This window comes from Elephantulus edwardii, unplaced genomic scaffold (assembly GCF_000299155.1).
Source record: "Elephantulus edwardii isolate Elephantulus edwardi_28Jun2011 unplaced genomic scaffold, EleEdw1.0 scaffold00338, whole genome shotgun sequence".
Lineage (NCBI taxonomy): Eukaryota > Metazoa > Chordata > Mammalia > Macroscelidea > Macroscelididae > Elephantulus > Elephantulus edwardii.
In genome coordinates this window covers 2,278,132-2,295,587 of record NW_006400088.1, presented here as the reverse complement: position 1 = coordinate 2,295,587, position 17,456 = coordinate 2,278,132, and the positions used below count along the sequence as shown (strand labels likewise).

At 35.2% G+C, this 17,456-nt stretch overlaps 1 protein-coding gene across 1 annotated transcript in view; it reads left to right on the top strand.

The window, feature by feature from the left end:
- RB1CC1 (RB1-inducible coiled-coil 1) overlaps window positions 1-17,456 on the top strand; it is a 58,504-nt gene that overhangs the window by 3,766 nt on the left and 37,282 nt on the right. Inside the window, exons 3-13 of the mRNA XM_006901610.1 lie at window positions 316-483; window positions 6,522-6,724; window positions 8,203-8,629; window positions 11,278-11,448; window positions 12,295-12,479; window positions 12,912-13,098; window positions 13,188-13,269; window positions 14,082-14,143; window positions 14,976-15,079; window positions 16,179-16,305; window positions 16,390-17,454. Of these exons, the coding sequence (XP_006901672.1) occupies window positions 316-483; window positions 6,522-6,724; window positions 8,203-8,629; window positions 11,278-11,448; window positions 12,295-12,479; window positions 12,912-13,098; window positions 13,188-13,269; window positions 14,082-14,143; window positions 14,976-15,079; window positions 16,179-16,305; window positions 16,390-17,454 (2,781 nt within the window). The remainder of the gene's footprint in view (window positions 1-315; window positions 484-6,521; window positions 6,725-8,202; window positions 8,630-11,277; window positions 11,449-12,294; window positions 12,480-12,911; window positions 13,099-13,187; window positions 13,270-14,081; window positions 14,144-14,975; window positions 15,080-16,178; window positions 16,306-16,389; window positions 17,455-17,456) is intronic.

Genomic DNA, 17,456 nt, shown 5'->3' with positions numbered 1-17,456 from the left:
CTGCCTTCCATAGTGGTTGCACCATTTTACACTCCCACCAACAGTGAATAAGGGTTCCAGTTTCTCCACAACCTCGCCAGCATTTGTTGTTTGCTCCTCTGTTGAATTTTGCTATTGTTACTGGGGTGAGATGATATCTCATAGGATTCTCAAACTTCTTCTGTAGATGGGATGGTGAAAATGCTACTATCAAGCCATCAAGAGTATGGTTTAAATATTTCATCTATGAGGGCTGTGTGAAAGTTATTTTTTTAGTTTTGATTATTTGAATAACTGAAAAGGTTTTATTTTTTCTTTTAAATTTTAATATAGGACACAAATCCAATTTTCCTTTTTAATAAAGAAATGATCTTATGCGAACGTCCACCAGCTATTCCTAAAACTACCTTTTCAACAGAAAATGACATGGAAATTAAAGTTGAGGAGTCTCTTATGATGCCTGCAGTTTTTCACACTGTAGCTTCAAGGACGCAACTTGCAGTGGTAAGATATAGTTACTATAGATAGAAACAGTAAAAGGTAAATAGATGAAATGAGAAAGTGGATGGATCATTGCTTTTGATTTGCCATATGGGTATATGAGAGATTCAGTTGTAGGAAATTTAAAAAACAAAAATTCTTTCAAAATGTTTCTCACTTCTTCTTAAAGGCTTCCGTCTAAAGATGACTAGTTTTTTGTGTGGGTAAAATAAAAACCTGATATTATATGCCAAAAATGACACACCATATTAGTAATGAGAATAGTGATAGAATATGGTTATTGTTAATTGCTGTCAATTTCTGTCTAGAATGTTTGTACTCACCGCAGCACCATGAAACTGGTAAGAACAGTTATTGAGATAGAAGAATTGTAAATCTTGGAATTGATCTAGAATTAAAAGTGGTAAACAATTCCAGCTATATGTGGAATTTCAGGGATGACAAGCAAAAGAAAAAAAAAATCACCTCAAGTGTCAAAGTACAGACCATAGCATATTTGACAACTGTACAGTAAGGATCCACATGTATTCAAACCCCAAAAATGTGCCTGTAGTCTTCACATGCTTTTGTTTTTAATACCCACTGGCCTCAGGGCTACGATGTCAGTTAAAGCAAGGAGTCCATACAGTACTTACTCCTACCACACCTTTGGGTTTGATAATTCACTGAAATTTCACATAGAAAATAGCATATTTACAACTGCAGATTTATAATTGTAAAAGATGCAAATGAAGAGATAGACTAGGCAGGGTCTGGGAAGATTCCCAACATAAAACTTCTGTATTACAAGAGAAGAAATTCTGAAAAACCCAGAAGCTTTTTTTCAGTCACTTGGAAGAAATATATTCTGCCTCCTTAGGCTGGTTGGTACTGGCCTGCTCTAGGTGAGTCTTAAGGATCTCTGGAATACAATTAAACGTATTTGGAGTGGTGATAATTCTTTGTATTATTATATTGCCCTTCAAGATATTCTTGTTATTTTTTAAATAGTCATAGTTGTTAATGTTTTACTATTTGTAAATCTTTCTGGAGGAAGTGCAACCAAGGTGCTCCTAAAAGGCAGAGATGGTAAACCTCATTTCACATTCAGTCTAAGAAAGGTGGAAGCTCAGTGAAAGAGAAGACTCAAGATAGAATGACAGTGACTGTAATAGGGCTTAAGCATAACAGTGAGGACGGTGCAGGATAGGACAGGTTTCAGATGTGTTCTTCATCGGGTTTCTGTAAGTTGTAAATTGACTTGATGGCACTTAACATTTGTTGTGCCTTGGTGGTCATTTGCTAACTTTTAAAATCTCAGGCACTACACAGTGCACTAGGAAGTAGAAGCACAAACATGACATCAGGCCAGTTAACTGGGTTGTCCTGTGGAACTATGACTGTTCAACTCCAAATTAGTGTACTGATTCCATGAGGTGTTTTTGTTGTACATGACCAGCAACAGCAGCTACTCTGTCTAGTTTTCCAATTTGGTCCTTTACAACTGTCCAGCAACTACATTTTTGGTTATACAATCCACACCATATAAATTCAGTACATCAAAAGTGATAAAAAACCTTTACTTTGCCTCTCCTTTCACTTCTTGTAACCAGTAATAAGCTTTGATCTCTATACATTTGTTTTTTCATTTTATATGAGATCCTACGATATTTGTCCTTTCGTGATTGACTTCACTCAGGATAATGCTCCATCCAGTCTTTCTCTTACTGGCTGAGTATTCCAGTTGTATGTAGTTGCCAGGTTTTCCTTTAACCGTTTATTGTTGATGGTCATTTTGTTAGGTTATATCCACCTTTGGTCTTTTGTGCTTAGTGCTGTGATAAACATTAGTGTAGAAGGATTTTTTTCTACTTACTTTCAAGTTTGTGGGATATATTCCTTGGAGTGGGAATGCAGGGCCATATTTTAGTTCTTTTTAAGTTATTGAGGACCTGCATTACTATTTTCTAGAGTCTACATTTTCTATTTTCACGAATTTCTATGTTGTGCATACTATTTTGCATTCCATCAAAGATTTTCTCATCTTAAATGATTTTATTTTCCTGTTTGTTTGATTTTCATTTTCATCATCCTAAATCCTCATTCTTCCTCCTTTGTTTCCAACTAACTTTTGCCTTCCAATCACCAAGTATTAATAATACATCTTGCTTGCATCTTCAATTGTATTTTATCAATTTCAGCACCTTTGGCTCTAGTGGTTGGATCTTTTTGAATCCTAGTTGTAGTAATAAGTCTTCCAAGTGTGCATATGGATAATATTCTATCTTTTTAGCTTAATTTTTTAAAAAAAAAATTTAGCTTCTGCATCCTTGTGGTTTTTGGTTTTTGGTTTTTTTTGTTACAGTTTGAATGGAAGGTTACAGAGCATATTGGCTTTGTACTCAATAATACATACAGGTTTTAGTCTTGTGGCATTAATTACAAGCCTCACATTGTAGTAGCAGTGTTTCTGGGGTGTTGACTTACCAGATGCTATTGATTAATCTTGTAGTCCTATGTATTGTTGGACTGAAAGTTGAGTCACTGGATTATTGCCGATCTACGCTTTAAAAGCAACTAAGGGCTGTTGTCTCATGTACCAGTTCTTTCCGACCTATAAGCCTTATCTTTTTTGTTGTTGTTTTTTGTTTTGTTTTGGTTTTGCTTTTTGTTTTTATTTTTTCCAGTTTTCTTCCATATGTTTCTCTCCCCCTGTCAGGAACCACTTGTGCTTCCTTTCAGAATTGTCAGCAGTGAGCCCTGGCAGCATCATCTGGTCTCAGGATAACAGAGATTGCTGTTTACATGGTCTGATGTTGTTGCCTTCGAGTTGCCTGCAACCCATAGTGACCCTGTGTACAGCAGCTCTGAACCCTTCCTTGTCCTGAGCCAGTCTCACTAATTCCAACACACTGACTTCCTATTGCCCCAGTTACTGTATCAATACTTCTCATCCAGTCTTCCTTTCCTGCACTGTCCCTCAACCCTTCTGAGTAATATATTGTTCTCAAAGGACTGGTCCCTCCTGGCCACATGCCTAATGTATGTGAGGTGGAGCTAAAAAAAATCCTAGCCTCCAAGGACAAACTTGGTTTCACCTTCTCCAAGACAGACCTGTTTGTTTTCTTGGCAGTCCATGGTATGTTCAAGACTCTCTTTCTCCAGCACCACAACTTGAAGGCATCGATTATTCTTCAGCCATGCTTAGTCATTGTCCAGCTCTTTGAACCGTAACAAGTAACTGCAAAGACCAAGGCCTGGATTAGGCACACTTTAGTCTCTAGACAGACATCGTTGCTTTTCAGCACTCTGGAGAGGGCCCTGACAGCAGATTTCCCCCAGTACAATTTGTCTTTTGATTTCCTGACTGCTGGTTTTAAAAGAGTGTCTATTGTGTATATTCAAGTTGGTGCAATAGCTTTGAAAGCCTGTCCTCTCCCAACCCCATTGAGGGACTACTCTTGTCTAACTTCAGGAAGCTCTCCTGTATTCCTTCTTGCCTCTGCTAGGTGCATTATCTTTCACTTTGTGGATTATTTCTGCTCTTTACCTTAAATTTTGAGAAGCTGACAGTGTTTACATTTTGAGTTTATCTATAACAAGAAATTTATAAATGTTTAAGTAGGTAAAACAGTTTATTTACATCCTTTATAGAAAATTTCATTTTGAAGAGTAGGAAGTGGGTATCAGAATTATTTCAAACTCTAATCTTGATCTTTGGATGCTGGGGTGATGCTTTTATAGACTATGCCAGGCATCTCAAAAGGAATGAAAAGAAGAGCTAAATGGCCAGAACTTGAAAGCAGTGAAAAATAGGCTGTTTTGGAACAGCATGTGGCTTATTTTTTTGCATTTATTTTTACTTGTCTGCTCCTCAGCCTTAATCCACATTACTGAAGCACAATATTTTGCTTAGAAGTACATGTCTGAAGCCCTGGGCACTGTACTGGTCTGGGCCTTTGTAAATTTAAACTTGTGCCTGAGTTGGTGGTAGGAATGTGAGAACGGGAAGCAAAGATTGAAATTCTGATTTTTGCAACCATCCAAATTAGCAATTTTGTGTTTGAATTTTTTAAAGTGGTATGCTTTGTGATTTGAAACACAATTCTCATTTTAATAAAAGGCTACTGTGTAATAAATGTGTTCACCAATTGACAAAAAAAGAGTGTTGATTGTGGATCTGAGCAAGCTGTAATTGTTAACAACCTCAGTCTCTTCTCCATCTCTCATGGTGCTGTCAGTTGGCCCAGTGGTGAGATTTTTTTTGTCGTCTTAATGTTGAGCTTCAATCCATATTGAAGACTAAGGTCCTTGACATTCTGCAGCAAGCACTTCAGGTCTTCTTCAGCAAGCAAGGTTGTGTCATCTGCATATTATAGGTTGTTGTTGAATCATCCTCCAATCTTGATGCCACATTCCTCATCATAAAGCCCTGCTTCCCGAATGATCTGTTTTGTACACATATTGAAAAGGTATGAAGACAGGATGCATCCGTGATGCACTCCTTTCCTGATTTTGAACCATGCAGTGTTTCCCTGCTCTGTTCTGAGGACTACTCCTGGTCCAAGTATAGATTTAACATAAACACAATCAAGTGCTCTGGAATTTCCATCTTGAAATGCAGTATTGTGAGTCACAGGAAAATATTCGTACACATATAAGAAATACCTGTTAATACCACTATCATTCAAATTTATGTGCCAACAACCAGAGCCAAAAAGGAGGAAATAGATGATTTCTATCAACTGTTGCGGTCAGAAATTGATCAAATATGTAAATAAGATGCATTAATAATAATACGTGAATGGAATGCAAAAATTAGGAACTAGGAAGAAGGATCAGTAGTTGGAAAATATACACTTGGTGACAGAAATGAGGCTGGGGTAGAATAATAGAATTCTGTACAATCAATTATTTATTCATAACAAATGCCTTTCATAAGAAACTTAAATGCAGGCTATACAAAGGATTTCACCTGATGGGATGCATAGGAAATGATTATATCTGTGGAAGGAGTTGTTGGAGAAGTTCAATATCAGCAGTGAAAACTAAGCCAGGAGCTGATTGTGGAACAGACCATCAACTGCTCATATGCAAGTTCGAATTAAAACTGAAGAAGATTAAATCATATCCATAGAAATCAAAATTTGATCTTAAGTCTATCCCCTCGGAATTTAAAAAACATCTCAGGAATAGATTTGAGGCCTTGAACACATAGTTAAAAAGTTGATTATTTTACATTGGTAACATTGATAGCTTTTCTTCTTAGAACTGATTTTGACTATGTCTATAGTGATATCTAAGCTGACTTTCAGTTCAGTTTGTGATAGCTTGAAAAAGCAAAGTAATCTTTTTTCCTAAAGTTAGTCTTTAAGTACATTCCTTCAAAGATTTACCTCCCTTTTCTCAAAATTAGTTCTGTATTTTTAATCCTAATTTGCTTTATGCCACAGTACTTCAGAAAACCTTCACTTTATTCTTTATTTTGCCTTCTTTTATTCATTCATTCGTTCGTTCGTTCATTCATTTTTGCACATTTTCCTCCCTCCATTTCCTTCTCCTTCCCCTAGTCCACTCTGCAGTGTATGAGTTGTTCTAGATTATTGTCATACATCCAGTGCCTAATCAGATATTGCTTTTAGACAGTTCTTCCTCTCATTTGTTCCATTGTGGTATTCATTATGTCTTTTTTAGTTTAATGTGTTGACTTTAGATAAATGTTCTTTGTCCCTCCAAAAATCATAAGGAAATTGTGCTTTTGACCATTTCTTCAGGTATCTTGCTCTCAGGTTGCCTCAGGCGTATGAGTATGTGTCAGAGGGGCACGATACTCCGTAGCATTTTCAGTGGCTTGTTATTCAGAATATGGTTATTAGCCAAGCCTTTATCCTAAGATACCTCTTTGTAGAGTCACACATCCAACCTCTAAGTGAGCAACTGAGAGTTAGCACCACCAAGGAATGAGTGAACAAATGTTCAACTAAAAGGTATCTTTAATGTATGTACAAACAAGCCACTTCCTCACTTACTCTTCTTTTCCCCCCCCCCCTTCCCAAATACAGGAGATGTATGAGATCGCCAGGAAACTTTGCTCCTTTTGTGAAGGTCTTGTTCATGATGAACATCTTCAGCACCAGGGCTGGGCAGCTATCATGGCCAATTTGGAAGACTGTTCAAATTCATATCAAAAGCTTCTTTTCAAGTTTGAAAGTATTTATTCAAATTACCTGCAATCCATAGAAGACATCAAGTTAAAACTTACTCAGTATGTTTGCCATTAAAAAGGATATTTGTTATGCTATGAGGTGGATTGATTCAGTGACTGGGATAATTGGGATGGGAGTGTCAGAGACAGTGCGATTGGCACAGGACAGAGCGGAGTTTAGGGCTGTTGTACATAGGGTCGCTACGGCTCATAACAACAACAACAACAACATTGCTACTTACTAATTTTAGTCACTTTTTTCTCATAAGCTGATTATAATTTTATTGATTTTTATCATGGTGGGTTATTGAACTTAAAATTTGAAAAATTAACAATTTTTTAATATCTGCCTACCTTTATATATAGGACTCAAAGCATTTATCAAGTCATCATAAAACTAAGACTCTTTTTGTCTTTATTTTACTGTCAACTTGCCAATAAAGAAAAGACAGAATTATTATCATGTGTAGAAATAGTAGGTAAATAATAGAGAATTGAAATTTTTTCTAAGTATTACCATCTTGATATGGATTAGGGAATACAGAAGAGAGAGATTTTCTTGCTATTTCTAGTTCTTAGTACATTTTTCCAATGATTATTTGGGGAGGAGAGGGATGAATCCAAAGGATATAGACACATGGATTACACAGTAAAAATAGAACAATGATTCAGCATGACTATAACTATTCAAACTAAACTTGATAGATTCCTAGGATTTTTTGTTGTTCTGGGTAGGTTTTATGGCAGTTTTAGGGGGAGGAGTATTGGAAAGACGTTCTTATTTTTTTCTTTTTCTTTATTTAAGTCAATGTTAATAACTGGAATTCTCTTTGTCTTGGCATGAATTTTTAGATAAACTGAAGGCTTAATTTTGTAAATATGTTGCAAATACTGGAAAGGACAGGAGGACTGATCAAATTAGCCACTAAGTTTAGAAATATGTTTAAAATTTATGTAATAATCTTTTCAAAGTTACTATTTTTCAGTGAACTGTATTAGATATGTTAATGTAGAGGTAGTCATTTTATATGATTCTACAGAAATCATATCTTCACAATTTCCTCTTGCTTTTGATAACTCAGAGTGAGGTATAAGCAAGAGTTTTTTAGACTTTAAAATTGTTCATCTTATGTTTCTCATAAAAATATTTTAATGACTTCTCTATGAGGAAAATGTTACAATTTATGTAGCAGCTATGGTGAATCTTTTTCTTGACATTTATATTTTTGGGTTTTTAATAAAAGCCAAATGTCCAAATGCCTATCATAAGCTAGTTAACTATATAATGGACATTTAACTGTGTTACTAATTTCTTTCTGTCCATTTGATAAACTAGGCTTATTTTAGAGACTACTCCATAGACCATTTTATATGTTTATAATGTATAATGATAAGAAAGCAATGAGAGCTGTGTTTGTAATAATACAATGTGCTTTTTTTTAAGCATGCTAATTCTTAAGTAGTCTAATAGATTTATTTTTTAATTTTAAGATCATAGGCATGATTTGTGGTGTTGTTTTTTTGTTTTGTATTTTAAGTTTAGGAACAACGGCTTCAGTAATGGCCAAGATTCCACTATTGGAGTGCCTGACCAGACATAGTTACAGGGAATGTTTGGGAAGACTGGATTCTTTACCCGAACATGAAGGCTCAGAAAAAACAGAAATCAAAAGATCCACTGAACTGGTGCTCTCTTCTGATATGTCTCAAACAACTAACAAATCATTATTAACCTCATTTCACAAGTCAATGGAACATGTAGCACCAGATAATGCAGAAGCTGAAAGTGGCAAAGAGATTAGGGAATCTTGTCATAGTACTGTCCAACATGATGAATCTTCAGTAGATCCAAAAGACAGCGATCTGCATGTTTTCAATGTGTCCTTATTAGATTGGATAAATGTTCAAGATAGACCCAATGATGTGGAATCTTTGGTCAGGAAGTGCTTTGAATCTATGAGCAGAGTAAGTAGTAGTATTTTTCTATTTCTGTCATATTTTAACTTAAAAAATTACTATTTTTAGAATGAGAACTGAGTGTAGAGCCGTGGGCTTTTTGGGATGGCTGGGCCTGCCCTGAGACAGTGCTGGGACAGAGGAAACCCTGCCCACCACCCACTGGATGTTTGTGGGATAAAGTCACTTTCTTGATCTACAGGACACAAGATACCAAGGGGGAAATTGCTTCTTTACTGTTTCAACTGGACACTCATTCAGTGTTCCCACACTAAGATTTTTAAAAGGGCCAAACTGTGCTTTTTATGGTGCTCTGTTCTGTCTTCTATATTTTCATTCAGATAGTTTGAAGTATTTTCTTTTATAAATTTAGGATTCCAGAATTATCATCCATATTTCTTACTTTTGTTTTCTAGTGTCAGTGCCTGAAGTGCTCTCTTTTGAGTCCTTCATCCTAATCAGAAGTCTTAGTATTATTTTATTTATGGCGACCTAGGTTTATTCCTGTTTTCTTCTAGAAGTTACATAATTCTCCATTTTATGCTTAAATCTATGACCTCATTTTAAATCAATTTTTTTAACATTTCCAATTTTTATTCTTAAAATTATAAATCAAAATTACAAAGTAGAGATCTAGTTAAACTGTGGTGGTTCAGCAGGTTGCATTCATTCCTACATTTTTCTCAGTTTTCTCTTCTGTATACTTGCCTTTCTCTTTTCCAACTTGATGAGATTTGGCTTTAAGTTCAAGAATTTTTTTCTGATCTTTATCTAATTTCATCCTAGTAATAACCACCTGCTTGGGTGAATGCCTTGATGCACTGTTGTAACATTAGCCTTCTTACACTGCATTCTTTGGATGACATAATTTTTCCTGGACTTCCTTACCAATTTTACCACCTCTTAGGTCTGAATCCATTGCTAAAGATTACCTTTATTTTAAATCTTAAGTCACGAAGTATCAGTATCCAGCTTTGTATTGGTTATTCTTAATCTTTTGTATTTTTTATAATATATCCGAATGCATTTTTCAATACCTAGAAAAGATGTGTGGAGATTTTGAACTGGAGTTGCAGTAACTCTCCAGACTCTATATTAATATTAAATATAAAATATTCTTATCCATGAACATGAAATGTTCTTTTTAAAGAAAGCTTCAATTAGAGTATATTTACTTGGTCAAGAAAAGTATTTAAAAATGGCTTTGTGTTTACACATTTAGAAATTCAGCAGAGTTAGGATTTTATTTAAAATGAAGAGAAGGAAGAAATCTTTATGAGAATTCACAGGTTATTTTTACACTAATAATGCACATAGTTTACCCAATCCCCTTGTGAATTGGTTACTATATGCATATTTGCAATATGTACATGAACCACATTTATATGCAAAAAATACGGTACATCCACTCCATATTTATTAACACAGTCAGGTTCCAAGCATCATGTCCTTATGAAGAAATGAATGTTAGGTGAAATGAGGGGTGGTCACTTCAGATTACATAATAGAAAATTACTAAACCACTGAAAATCATGGCCTAGCCAAGTACATGTGTACTTTTGTCACAGTCTACACAGCTTGACATTCGTTATTAACTGAGGTAGTCTTGATAGTAGACTTTGTTTTACTAGTGTCATAATTGTACCTTTTCGGATAACAAAATCTTATTGTTAGGTGAGAATTTGATATATGTTGTGAAAATAAATTTTTTATGATGTCATTACTAGAGAATTAGAATATTAGTTGACAACTACTCAGAAATTATAGAATTTTAAGTCTTGGTCATATTTTACATAGCCTTTGTATAAGAAAGCAGAATGAACATAATGATTTGATTATATTAATTAATTAATTATGAAAGTAAGACTGGGTAAAATACAGTATTGTCATGAGTTAGATTTACTATTTTAAGAACAGAGTTTTAACAACTAGTGTGTGTATTTATTATTTTTTTAGAGAATATTTTTTTCAGTTGTGTGTCATTCATGTATAGTGTTTGGGTTTTTGCCCATTCCCTTCACTCACCAAATTCTTCATCCCCTTTTATTTCCCCTCTTCCCTCAGCCTGTCTAACCTCTCACTTTCCCTCTCTATATATCCATATACGTCTCACTAGTTACCCTTCTGTTTTTATAATAATGGCCTTAGACAGTTATTTGTTCTTATGTGCCTGTATTACTCACCATAATACTCTTTAGCCTCTCCGATGTTATGTAGTATTTTTTAAAATCATTGTTCCTGAGTGCTGCATGGTGCTTCATCCTGTGACTGTACCACAGTTTCTTAATCTAGAGGTTTGTGTGTTTTTTAATTTTTTTTAATCCAGTCACTTATTGATGGGCATTTGGGCATGCTCATGCTATTGTGAATAATGTGGCTGTGAACATTGGTGTACATATCTCCTTTTGTATCTCAGTAGTTCTGTTTTCCTTGGGAAATATTCTAGCACTGCTATATTCATAAAAAATATGTTTAGCTTTTTGAGGACATGCCAAACTGCCTTTCAGAGTGGTTGTACCATTTTACATTCCCACCAACGGTGTATGAGAGGTCAACATTTCCACGTCCTTTCCAACATTTATTACTTGCTGTTCTGTTAGACTTTGCCACTGCTACTTACTTTACTGCAAATTTTATTCATATTCCCTATCATTTAGCTTGATCCAAGGACTATTCGACCATTTCTAGCAGAATGCCGTCAGACTATTGCCAAACTTGATCATCAGAATATGAAAGCCATTAAAGGGCTTGAAGATAGACTTTATGCCCTGGACCAGATGATTGCTAGCTGCAGCAGACTGGTGAATGAACAAAAAGAACTTGCTCAGGTGCTTATTAAAACTGTCTTTTAAGAAAACTGATTTTCTGAAAAGTATTACATGTACAATATCCATTTGGTGGGCATCGTATTTTCATTTCATCCTGGAATGTTGCCTTTATAGGAGTGTTGCTCCTATATGGTAAATAAAGCCAGTTATGTTTTTAATGATTAGAGTGAGTAGTTTCTCAGTGTGAAGCACTGAAGACTTCAGATGAAATTGGAAAGCTTTATTTTAGTAGCATGTAACCCAAGGGATTACTGTCCAAGAGACAGAGGACTTATATTGTTTTATAATATACTTCTTATACAGATATCTGTAGAATTATTATATTAGAAATTTTGCTAGATGTGCCAGGGACCCTCATTTATGTGTTTATTGAATAAGGAAGGAAAAAAGAAACAATTAAATCTGCTAATGGGTAAATAGCAATTGTTTTTGGAGATAGGATATTGTAGGTGATTTTCATAGTTCATTTTTATACTTAACCAAAACAAGAAATCAATCATTCTGTTACAGCTAAATGGAACTGAGCATGTTTAGAACATTAAATATAATTTTAAAACTTTAGCAGTTGTTCATGGTTCCACAATCTGTGTTGCATGTTTTATTTACTTCCTTGTTCTTAAGGACCCTAGCAAATATCAGGCAGAAGGAGTCTATAAACAAAGCTCGAGTTTTAATTCTAGTGTTTCTTAGTGTATGCTATATCTTTAAAAAAAAAAGACAAAACTAGGTGAGTTTCTTAGAATTTCTGGTCTACGAAAGTATCTCCACTCAGAAATAAAGGGGAAATTTTAAGTAAGAGCATAGTTCATGAGATGTGTTAATGTCTTTTTAAATATTTTTGCTCAGGGATTTTTATCTAATCAGATGAGAGCCGAAAACTTGAAAGATGCATCTGTATTGCCTGATTTGTGCCTGAGTCATGCAAATCAGTTGATGATTATGTTGCAAAATCATAGAAAACTATTGGATATTAAACAGAAGTGTACCACTGCCAAACAAGAACTAGCAAATAACCTACATGTCAGATTGAAGTAAGTGACTCTTTGTATAATAACTATTTGTAGTTGTTGTTATGTGCCATGGAGTTAGAACCAACTTCACCTGAACCTCCAGCAGTTCACAGAAGCTGCTTGGTGGGAGGATGTTGTCCATTTTTTTCCCCGTAACGCAGTTGGTGGATTCAAACTGCATTCCTTTGCGTTGGCAGCACGACTCCTTACTTACCAGGACACCAGAGTTCCCCAGATGTTTGTAGAGTTGGTGTTAATGTTTATTTTCTCCTAAATGATTGGGAAATATTCTTTATCACTAACTTGAAATACTATGCATTGAAATAGAAATTTGTAAGTTTCTAGTTACCTATTTTTGCGATTATATTTGTAATTTCTATTCCTTAGCTTAAGCAATAAGGATTCATTTTAGCAAACTTGAATATATTGAACACAGTGGATTTCATTCTGTAGGTGGTGTTGCTTTGTAATGCTTCACGCTGACCAAGATGGAGAGAAATTACAAGCCTTACTTCGCCTTGTAATTGAGCTGTTAGAAAGAGTCAAGATTGTTGAAGCTCTTAGTACAGTTCCTCAGATGTACTGCTTAGCTGTTGTTGAGGTTGTAAGGAGAAAAATGTTCATAAAACACTACAGGGAGGTAAGCAGAGCAAATTTAGTTTTAATTGCATATGAATTTAATAAAAGTGTATCTGCAACTTAATGAATTGACTGGCTTTTCTCTTCTAGTGGGCTGGTGCTTTAGTCAAAGATGGAAAGCAGTTATATGAAGCTGAAAAATCAAAAAGGGAATCTTTTGGGAAATTATTCAGTGAGTGTTCTTAAATTAATTTCCTGTTTAAAGGGAAAAAAATGCTGTTCTTGTAAATGAATGTAGTATTTTCAAGCAAAAACTATATTGTCAGTTGTCTTACAGAGATAGTCTTAATATTCTGTGTTTGAAATTATAAACTGTTATATTCTGGATTTATTGTTTATAATAGACTTAGAAATATGACATTAAAATATGAAAGTATGTATATGAAAAGTATAGCACATATTTAGAAATCTTAATTTACAGTTATTTTTAAAATGTTAAATTAAGAATAACAGCTATAGTAAAAGGTAGTATTTTGAATATTAACAAATTAAAATATGTATTAAAACTCCCTTTCTCCTATATTTTAGTCCTAGCTTAGGACTACGAATTACCATTGAATTCAAGAGAAACATTTCTATAAAGTCTACAGAGTTGAACCTATTCTTGTTCTACTTGCTTTTGAGTTGACCATGACTCACAGTGGCTCAGATTAGACTCATACCCTAGTCTATTAATCTTATTGTTGTTGAGTACCCTTGAGTTGGAACTGACTTATAGCTGGACCCTCCCGTGGCTTTTCGGAGGCAGTGCACTGGATGGGAGGAGATTGCCCATCTGTCTTCTTCCCGCAAAGCTTCTGGTGGTGGGTTTGAAACTTATGCCTTTGGCAGCCCAACTCCTTACTGCTAAGCCATTAGAGATCCCATAATATGTGTTAAATATACAGTATCTTCAGATTTTAACCTCCTCCCCCCCATGTTTTAACCAGAGGGAACTCTTTTCCCCCCTCAAAAGTTATAACTTACGTGTATTTCTTTACACAGGGAAGTCTTTCTTAAGAAATCATCTGTTTAGGGGCCTGGACTCTTGGCCTTCTTCATTTTGTGTACGTATTTCTTTTTTAACCTCGACTAAACTGTGTGTTTTTAAATCATCTCCCCTCATCCTTAGAAATACAAATATTTCTCAAACATTTTAAAGTTAGCATGATGTGTTAAGATAGTCATAATAGGGGAAGAGACCTAATACAGTGTTTTTAAAGAAATAGCTCTTTCATGTTTTGACAAATTAAGAATAGTAGGGGAAAAAAATAAAATATTTTAAAAAAGAAAAATATGGCCTTTGCTTAATTAAAAGGAGAAAAATTATCTTCTGAGTTTATTGACCAGCCATTTCTGAAGATAGTCGTCTAAAAGGGGGGATATAAAACAGAAGTTTCAACACAACTTTGTTTTAGAACCTTACGAATGGTAAGACATAACAGTTATTATTTTTTTAATGGAAATTCACTGAGAGTTTATATCTTTGAAAATAAAAATGGTGAAGAATCAGGCTAGACCAAAGTGTAACAAAAATATTATTTTATTATGTTAACAGCATCTAAAACAACCATACTGGCATAGGGTTTAAAGCATTTAGCTGCTAACTGAAAGAGTGATGGTTTGAACCTAACAGAAGAATCTGTGACAGTCTACTTTCTATAAGATTTACAGCATGTCAACTATGAAGGCAATTCTACTCTGTCCTGTCTGGTCACAGTGAGATAGGGTTAACTTGATGACAGGTATACCATGTCTTCATTGAAGTGCACTGAGCTATGTTATTCTTTGATACATATGACTCAATCATTTTAGGAATTTTAGAATATGTAAATTTATTTGGTCAGGATTGTCAATTTGTCCTTTTATACTTGTGTATAAATTATTTCATTTATGTAGACTCAGAAGCCTCGAAAGTTTGACTGTGAACTTCCAGATATTTCATTAAAAGATTTACAGTTTTTGCAATCATTTTGTCCTTCAGAAGTTCAACCATTCCTCAGGTAAATATCATAAACATCTGTTACCACCTTAACTTCATCACTGTGAAGTTGTATAAAGTTGCACAAATACAGATGTCAGGATAGTGATGTGTTTTGATTTGCTCTCAGAGGACTGCTTCAGGAATTTTGGGAGGGGAGGGGCCACAGAATATAATGAGAAAAAGAAGGTAAAGTAGAAAATTACGCTTTATACATATGTTCTTAGTTTGTGTGTTGTCTATATAGTAAGAGATTTCTGTTTTATCAGTTTACTGTTTACCTCCCTGACTGAACTAATTTGAAAGGTTTTCTAAGGAACAGAAAATGGGACATTGCAGTATAGGACTATGAGTGTCTTTCTGAAAGGGCCAGAGAGAGTCAGAATAACACAGCTCCTCACAGTCTGAGAGCAGAAAGCAGGTACCTGTAGAGCCCCACCAGCAGCAAGGTTTGCTTATTTGTTGTTGACTCACAGACTCACAATTGTGTTACTGAGAATGGAGTATATTAAGGAAGTTAGTGGTGAAGGCAAAGAATATCACCCAGTCCAAAAAAAAGTTCTAGCCTAGCAGTGCCAAGCCACAATTTCTCGATCAGTACAGGAGTCAAATCCAAATCATCCAGCAAGGTTTGCCTCAGAGCCATTGTAAATCAGCTTCTCTTGGCATCTCCTTGTATCTGGCAAAAAACAGGAAAAACCTTTAATAGTGGCCTTTATCTTAGGGCTCCTCTGCTTATGCCTTGCCACAGTTTCTCAACAATAGTGCCACAGTCTCTACCACCAGAGTCTTGCTTTCGTCAGGGTCTTGATCCAGTCTTCCTCAATTCTTCCTGCCACAAGTCTTTCTGACCTCAAGTGTTGGTGCACAGTCTGGGAAACACTCTTTCTCCTATCCTAGTCCCACACAGCTCTTGATTTGCAAGACTAGGTATCTGCAGTTAAGGTAGCTGGAGATCAGAGGGGGTTAACTGTAATGGCTAAGAAAAGCCACCTTTTATGCTAACACCACAGAGCTAATAACACTGTAGTTATTTTCAATATGCACTGAAATCTTTGGTTTTTATAACTTGATGATGTCGTTTATAGCTAAGACGTCAATTTGATTTTATTCTTTTTCAGGGTTCCTTTACTTTGTGACTTTGAACCTCTACACCAGCATGTCATGGCTCTTCATAATTTGGTAAAAGCAGCACAAAGTTTAGATGAGATGTCACAGACCATTACAGATCTTCTGAGTGAACAAAAGGCAAATGAATTTCTTTTAAGCCCTTTTTTTGTTAATGTTAAAAAGGTTGCTTTAGCTCTCTAAGTCTTACCTTCTGTTTTGCAGACCTCTGCGAGTCAGGCATCCCCCCAGTCGGCTTCATCACCAAGGATAGAAAGTGCAACAGGAATTAGTACTACTACCTCATCAAGAACTCCTCCTCCACTGACTGTTCAGGATCCCTTATGCCCTGCAGTATGTCCCTTAGAAGAATTATCTCCAGATAGCATTGATGCACATACATTTGATTTTGAAACTATCCCCCATCCAAACATAGAACAGACACTTGATCAAGGTTCCTTAGACTTGGATTCATTAGCAGAAAGTCCTGAGTCAGATTTTATGTCTGCTGTGAATGAATTTGTAATAGAAGAAAATTTATCATCTCCTAATCCTATAAGTGATCCCCAAAGCCCAGAAATGATGGTCGAGTCACTTTATTCATCAGTTATTAATGCAATAGATAGTAGACGGATGCAGGATACAAATATTTGTAGTAAAGAGGATTCAGGAGATCATGCTTCTAGCGTCCAGTTGGAAAAATGTAGAGTCGTTGCCCAAGACTCTCATGTCAGTATACAAATCATCAAGGAAAAGCTTTGCTACTTCAGAACATTTGTTCAAAAAGAAAAGTGTGACTTCTCTAACTCTTTAAAATGTACAGCATTAGAAATAAGAAACATGATAGAAAAAATAAAGTGTTCTCTAGTAATAACACTACAAGAAAAACATCAGAAAGAACTTCAGACTTTAAAAAATGAATATGAAGTTAAACTTGATGCACTAATAAAGGAGAGTGAAGAAAATGAAAAGAAAATTAAAAAATTGAAAGGAGACATAGTATGTCTCGAGGAGGTTTTGCAGAGTAAAGATAATGAGTTTGCTTTGGTTAAACATGAGAAAGAAGCTGTCATCTGCCTGCAGAATGAAAAGGATCAGAAATTGTTAGAAATGGAAAATATAATGCACACTCAAAGTTGTGAAATTAAAGAGCTGAAAGAGTCCCGAGAAACAGTGTTGGGAGACTTGAAAAAACTCCATATTGAAAATGATGAGAAGATACAACTATTAAGAGCAGAATTACAGTGTTTAGAGCAAAGTCATCTTAAGGAATTAGAGGACACACTACAAGT